Genomic DNA, 7377 nt, shown 5'->3' on the forward strand with positions numbered 1-7377 from the left:
CCCGGCACCGTTAGACCAGAACAAAATACGAAGCAACAGACGAGGACGTACCCGATCATGATGGCCGCCGTTGCTGCCACGATAGCGCACGAGTATACATGCCAGTTGTAGATGGCCTTAGGCGTTGGCCTGTCTTCTTCCCGTGCAAAAAGCTTGACCATCTTGGGTTGTTGCTGCTGAGAAGGTCGTCGAAGGATTGAGGATGAGAATATTCCCGACTGATAGCCAAGAAGTGCTGCCGCAAGCTAGAGGAGTGCTGTTGAGGCAAGAGAGAGATGGAGAAGGAGAGAAAGGAGTGAGAGCGAAGCGGGTGGGGGACCAGAATCCTTTTCAAGCGGACCTGCGGGCACGGTCCAGAGCGCGCTAAAAGTTGGGCCGCCACGGGCCTCCACAAATTGGCCTCCGCAAACCATTATTGGCGATCGAGTCTTCCAACTGGCCGGGGGGGACGCCTCTTGGCTTGTCGCGAGCACGGAAAAAAATTCAGCGCCTGCACAGAATACTTCAAGAGGCCTGACCGCCGAGAAGTTCAGCAACTTACGCTCGCAGGCAGGGTTTCCGGCCTTTTAAGGTAGGCGGAACCATACAGTGTGCCGATAGGCAGTAGTCTGCAGCCTCTTATTGACGGGGTCCCAACAGTAATATACAAGCGGCTACAACCGTTATCCTAGCGCGGGTGAATGCGACGATACCTTGCCCGACGGGGACGAGCTTAGCCTCTGGTAAGCGCGCCTGGACGTGCAGTAATCTCTCGGAAGTCTCCACTCTTCAGGTGATACAGTAACCGAAGTAGATCCCCCCGCTTTTGGTCACGACAGGCGCGTGCGCTATCCAAGCTCTTCTGCCCTGACGATTGATACGGACGAGAATTTGCATGGCTGGGCTCAGGTGTTCCCCGTTGAGTCAGCAAGGTTGCCTGCCCCGCGCAGGTGCTGACTTGCGGATTGTGAGCTGCAGTTGGACCGCAGAAAGAGAAAGGGGGATAGATTGCGCGTCTTCGGATAAAAGTTCAACGCGCATGTCCGCTGATCATGAGGTTCTTCATTCAGCGCGATCCCGGATTGTGAGCAACGCCTGGCCTTGACACTCTTGAGCCCAAATCGCAAACTTGGTGTCGGTTTCTTCATCGACCACCCAACGCGCGACGACCTCGAAATCGTCATCATCATGTCCGCCTCAGAATCTGGGTCTCCTCCCGCCTCTATGCCCTCGACGCCCCCGTCTAACACGACCGGGCCGAATGGGTTCTTGCCGCCTCTCGGCATCGCCACGCTATCCCTCGGATCTTATTCAGCTGGCCACTTCCTTCCCGAAAAGCTGCAGGCCGCCGCACAGTCTGGTTTCAACTCGGTCGAGCTGTTCGACAATGACTGGTACACGTTCCGGGACGACTTTGCGGCGCAGCACGGATTCCCGCTACCCGCGAAGGAGGGAGATGCGGCATCACGAGCGGCGGCACAAGCACTGCGAGCGATTGCCAAGGCGGCTGGAGTCGACTTCAGCTGTTTCCAGCCGCTACGGGCCTTCGAGGGATTCCTTAGCGAGGAGGATCGTCAAGCCGCGAGGGAACACGCTCGGGGCGTCCTCGATATCCTCAGCCTCCTCGAAACCGAGTTGTTGCTCGTGTGCTCGTCTACGACCCCAGCCTCTCAGACGACCGGAGACGTCGATGTTATCGCTGCCGATTTGTCCTGGCTCGCTGATCTCGCCGCATCGTACTCGCCCCCGATCCGGATAATGTACGAAGGCCTCTCGTTTGGCACGCACCGCAGGAGATGGCAAGACGCATGGGAAGTAATCGAAAAGGTGAACCGCCCCAACCTCGGATTGTGCCTCGACTCGTTCAACACCCTCGCTCTCGAATGGGCCGATCCGTACAAGCACACAGGGCGACTCTCGGACCATGTCGATGCCGAGTTGGACAAGAACCTCGCCGAGCTCGTGCGAAGAGTGCCAGGAGATCGGGTTCGTAAACTTTCACTGAAAGACGCTTGCTATGTGCCTTGTACTGACGTGTTCCTCAATGAGCAGATATTCTTCTACCAGGTTGCCGACGGAAAGTTCATGTCGCCGCCCCTGCATCCTCCAACGGATCCGGAGGTTCCGCGTCTACGCCCCTGGTCCCGCTCATCGCGACTGTTCCCGCTTGAGAAGAGCCGCGGCGCGTACCTACCTGTGGACCGATTCTCCGACGCCGTCATTCGAACGGGATACAAGGGGCCTTGGAGTGTCGAGGTGTTCAACGACTCGTTGAGCGAGCGAGGCGAAGCGGTCCCACGCGAACACGCCACGCGTGCGTTCGAGGCGCTGCGGTCAGCAGCGATTGAAGCGTTCGTGCGCGCGGACAAGGCTTGACGCTCGCCCACGCCGATTTCTCGCTGCGTTGTTGTTATTCTGCTTTGTTGGCACCCTAGATGTACCCTCTCCTTCTCAGTGCAGTTTATGTATAGGTGCCTGTATGTACTACAGCAGTATGTAACGATTGTACATTGTCAATTAAATGAAGCACGAAAGCACAGGACGAGGTCTAGGGTCTATAACAGGGTGTAGTTGAGGTTTGGCAATCACATCTGGCCTTCCTTCCAGAGTACGGGAAGGAATACAACACAGGCCGTCCAAAACACTTTGAAGCTCTGCACCGTCAGTGCAGGGTATTCGGACACAGGCGGCTTGCGAGCCTTTGCGGGCGAACTGTCGGCTCCACGATTCCTGGGGAGACGAGGGAGAGTGAAGAGCAGGTAGATCGAGTAGAATGCGACTCGGAAGAAATGATAGAAGAGCAGGGCGGGATTTGGTCGTAAACTGGCGACGCAGAAAAAAAAAATCAGTCGCAGCTCACACGCGCGCGCGAGAAGAACGACACAAGAAGCGAGATACTTACGCCGAGAGGAGCGAGACAGGTCCATCGATACAGTCACCACCAAACTCGAAGTACTTGAAGCAACCGGTCTTGAGGACTTCGAGGTTCTCATCTGGGGGTTGCGTTGCACCGAGGCGTACGTCAGTCTCCGCCCGATCGGGCGAGGGAAGCAAGGAGAGGCTCACCGTCTGCGCCGAACAATGAGTACAGCGCCATGGAGAGAATGTTGACACAGCTTGCCACGCTCTTGCGTTTCCAGTGCCATTCTTCCAGTCGCTCGCTAACTGCGCTCCAATTCCGTAGGTCGACCACTCCTCGCGCGTCGGGTTGGGCATCGTGAACCGCGTTGCCTCCTCCAAAGAGTTCAGTCAGGATCACGACATCGTTGAGCGCAACCGTCATGCCGCCGCCCGTCAAAGGGTGCCTCATGTTCATCGAGTCTCCCGCCAAGATCGCACCTTCGTGTTCCCGTCCCTGCGGGTAGCTGGCCAAGTAGCTGTTTGGCATTGAACGTAGCCGATAACTCTTGTCGGTCGATTCGGATTTCTGCAAGGCGGTTTCGAACGAGGGGACGATCGAAGGCGGGAGGACCGGCGTGACGTGCGTGCGGAGGAACGCCGAGAGTTTCGATGCCGGGGGAAGCTTGTGACCTCGCACATCTACGAGCATCCTGGTCTCGTGCGTCGCAAGTTGGTACACGAGGACCGGGCCGAGGGAGGGAGTCGAGAGATCTGCAGGCGCAGTCGGCTTGGCGGGGTCTGCCTTGCCGAGGATAACGTGACCGTGTCGAGGGGACGGCAACACGGGGTCCTCGAGGACAAGACCGACGAAATGAGAGCGGGTGATCGGAGTAACGTGCGAAGGCAGGAGCTGGCGGCGAAATTTCGACATGCAACCATCGGCGATGATGGTGAGCGATGCACGAAGCGTGACGGGAGTGTCGGTTGCGCGGGGAGTTGCGGTCACCCCGAGGATTCTGCCGTCGGCATCTTCGAGCAAATCGTTCACGGTCGCTTCGACCACGGTGACTCGGTCGGCTTGAGCTGCTTTCTGCCGCAGGTTCTGGACAAAGCGGCCGTGGTGGAAACTTCTGCCTTCCTGCTTGCGGTCTGTGCCGTCGCTCCACTTCATGGTCTTGCTCTCGGACGGGTACGGAATGCGGACGCTCTTGTCGCCCCAGAAGACCTCGTAGCCATCGCACGGGGTGGCATCGATACCCTCGAGGGTGTCGTCGATGCCGATGCGTTGCAGGGCGAGGCAGCCACCCGGTTGGAGCAGTTCGCCGACAATGCGATCCGGTTCGGACAAGTCGCGTTCGAGGAGGACGACCGAGCGGCCCGAGGTGGCAAGCGAGTACGCGAGAGCCGACCCAAGGATGCCCGACCCGATGATGGCGACGTCGTACGATCGAGCCGAGGCCGTCTGGGCACGAGGAGCCCGAGAGCATCGCGACCGCGGGACATCAGCCCGAGTCTCGATGTGTATGAACGCGGTCGCAGGGACGAGCGACTCACGGATGCAGGTTCAGCCACAATGGTAGCTGGGGACGATTCAAAGGGCGTCATGGCGCGGCGATGTAGCGATTCAGCAGAACGCGAGTGACTTTCGGGGATCGAGGAGGCTGTGGCGAGAGCTGGCGTTGTGCGAAAGACGCGTTGCGTGTCTTTGAAGGATGTTCACCGACTTCGTGAGCTCGAAGCCGTACAACGAGCAGACTGCGGAAGTTCGAGAGTGGTGCAGGAAGGTACCAGAATCGCGGGGGTCGAACGATCCCGGATCAACGAGACTGCGTCTAGGTTCGACCCGATATCTATCTATGCACGATTCGAGAGAGCGCTGCGTATGTCGAGGCGAGTTGATTTGGACAGGCGAGCGGCGTGGAGAAACTGCGTGCACTGCTCGATGCACGCGCGCCGCCATCGCGTCTAATCTAAGAACGTCAAAACTATGGGGTAAGAAACGTCGATTTTTATTCACATGCAAATGTAGACTTTGTTTTGTACAAATGTCACTAGCCAAATTAGACGAATGTCAAAGCTGGCCATGGGTCGCCGCCTCCTGATTCAATTCGCTGCTCTCCGACCTCTCTCAGCACGCAATGCCACCCCGGTACCAACATGCACCCTCTTCTTCCCCGTTACCACAGCGACGCCCCAAGCCCAAAGCGCGGGAACGCTCGTCTTCCCCTGACTATGTCCCGAAACGCCCATTTCGGCGGCAGGAATCACCTATGCCCCTTCCTCGGGGACAGCGGGCTGAACCTGAAGTTGTTCGCTCTCGCCCTCGCAAAGCAATGTCGGCAAACTCCCTCGCAAACCTGAAACGAGGAGGTAATCCACCTCCCCCACCCTGGCGCCTTTCCGCTGCCACTCTCGCTGCTCTTCTCGCTCCGCCTGGTCAAGCGCTCAGCTCCGATGATGAGCCAGGCACATCGGTTCACAGACTAGGGAAGCAGCCGATGGGGTCTGGCGCTCGCATTTCACCTTCTGGTGGGCACGGTTCGGTTCAAAGGCAAGAAGGGGAAACGAACCAGGAAGGCGAACGAAGCGACGAGAGGACCCACGTATCAAATAACCAGCCAGTTGGGTCCGACAGTCGCATTCCACCTTCTGGTGGGCACGAGCCGGAGGAGAGAGAAGGGGAGGAAGATAATCAACAAGGCGAACAAAGCAACGAAAGGGCAAATGGCAACCAAAGCGACGAGGGCAGCGGGCCTCAAGCACGTCGAGGGGACCGAGCGCGACAGAGGCGAGAAAAATGGAGGGGGAGTGCAAAGAACCCGGCAAGTCGGGCTGCGAGCAAGTCTGATTCTCATGCTTTTCCGTCGTCGAGACCTGACCGTTTCCGCTTCCGCATGTTTGGCAGAGCGAGCTGATCGAGTTGCAAACGCGGTCAAGAGCGATCCCGAGCTCAGACGATCGCGGTATCAAACCAACGTTCAGACAGTCTTGTCAAAGGTGCGCAACACACGTTCTTTCCTGATCGAGCTTCATCTTGCTCACACACTATCTGCAACTCACGTCAGTTCGATCTACTCGACGTCGAGAACCAGGCAATCGGTATCCTTTTGACGGCCCAGTGAGTAGTCTTCTTAGGTTTCCTAGGTAGGCGAGTGCACTTTGGAGTGCTGAACTTGTCATCGCAGTCCTCAGGTATCGGGGACCCGCGGTACGAATGAGATACCATACTACGAACAGAGGGTATCCCAATTCCTGCTCGATGAGACGGAACCTCTCGACTTGGAACGTTTTGCGTTCCCATCTACCGCGATTCCTTTCGTGCTTCCCGATGGTGCCCCGACCCGTTGTTCTCGGCCGGCGCTTGTCAACACTATCATATCTCTATTCGAGCTCGTGGTGGAGCATGAACAGCTCAACTCGATGCAAGTCAGCCTAGCGACCCTCCGAGCACGCGAGCAGGAAATTGCGAGGCAGGAAAAGGAACTCGAGGAGAAGGACAAGCAACTCGAGGAAAGGGACCTACAGAGCGCCAGAGGCAGGCACGGCTACGTGAAAGGATGCGAGCGCAAGGGATGACAGAGGCACAAATTGACGATGTTCTCATTTGCTGATATGCGCTCCTTTTGCGTTTGGCATTGCGTTTGTGTGGCTCAGTACGTGACAATATTTGGATTGAATCTGGCCTGCTTGAGGACGACAATACGACAGTCCTAAGCGGCATTTCTATTCACGATTGCTCTTGGTCCGAATTGATACCTATTATGCTATCTTGATTACTTCTGATAATGGACAATTTCCCCACCTTGATTTTGGTTATTATGTAGACGCGGCCAGACGCGGTCCCCGCGAGCGCCTGCCATGCTCTCATTGCATTCGATCACTCTCCCACCAACTCTCGCCATGTCCAACTCAGGCCTGGTCATCTCAGTCGGACTCGAGCCAGCCGACTCTTGGCATCAGCTACCCTCGGCTGCTTGTAGGTCGACGTTCGGATCCACCTTCCGGGGAGAGAGGCTGCGCTCATCGGCGGCGCGAGGGTTCGAATGCGTTACACGGGCGCGTGGACCGTCGCCATCGCCATGCACATGTGGTGGTCCGGAGCAAGCGTGAACGAGAGTCACCAGACACTCGACGACGATGCCGAGTCAATCTCGGACAATTCTCGGGCGGGTCCGAATCGGCTTTGAATTCATATTCGGCACAGATTTTGTTCATCTCCATCGCCTCTCGTTCGTTCGACACGGTCTCTTTCTCTGGCACACGCGCAACACACGCTTTAGACACGCCTACAGACGCTTGGCCGTACCTCTACAACGATCGCCGTTCTGCAGCGCCCATTTGAGCGACTTGACTCTGCAGCAAGAATGGTCCGCCTTTTCGAGAAGCGCGAGGACCGCCCAACGCCCAAAGCAGTCTACAACCGGCGAGTGTATCTGTGTGCAATCGTGGCTGCCACCGCGGCCGTAATGATCGGGTCAGTCCCGCTTCTTTCCCGTCCTGCTCAACCCCGCGTCCGGATGCATTCAACCGCCTTTAGCTGATCCACGATCCGTGCAT

The 7377-nt window shown here is 57.4% G+C and overlaps 2 protein-coding genes across 2 annotated transcripts; one reads left to right on the plus strand and one right to left on the minus strand.

Moving 5' to 3' along the window:
- Positions 1-1049: 1049 nt before the first annotated feature.
- JCM15063_004905 (sugar phosphate isomerase/epimerase family protein) lies at positions 1050-2355 on the plus strand (the record flags this gene model as incomplete). The annotated part of the gene is made up of 2 exons (XM_076681644.1): positions 1050-1965; positions 2032-2355. Coding segments are annotated over 2 exons (1240 nt in total), but the record flags the coding sequence as incomplete, so codon positions are not given.
- A 209-nt stretch (positions 2356-2564) lies between these two features.
- On the minus strand, positions 2565-4425 carry ERG1 (squalene monooxygenase; the record flags this gene model as incomplete). The annotated part of the gene is made up of 4 exons (XM_076681645.1): positions 2565-2802; positions 2882-2972; positions 3046-4282; positions 4375-4425. 4 exons carry the CDS (start codon positions 4423-4425, stop codon positions 2565-2567), a joined length of 1617 nt encoding a protein of 538 aa, XP_076531227.1.
- Between the last annotated feature and the right edge of the window lie 2952 nt (positions 4426-7377).

Source organism: Sporobolomyces koalae, assembly GCF_050403365.1.
Source record: "Sporobolomyces koalae JCM15063 DNA, S_koalae_JCM15063T_v1_ctg93, whole genome shotgun sequence".
NCBI lineage: Eukaryota > Fungi > Basidiomycota > Microbotryomycetes > Sporidiobolales > Sporidiobolaceae > Sporobolomyces > Sporobolomyces koalae.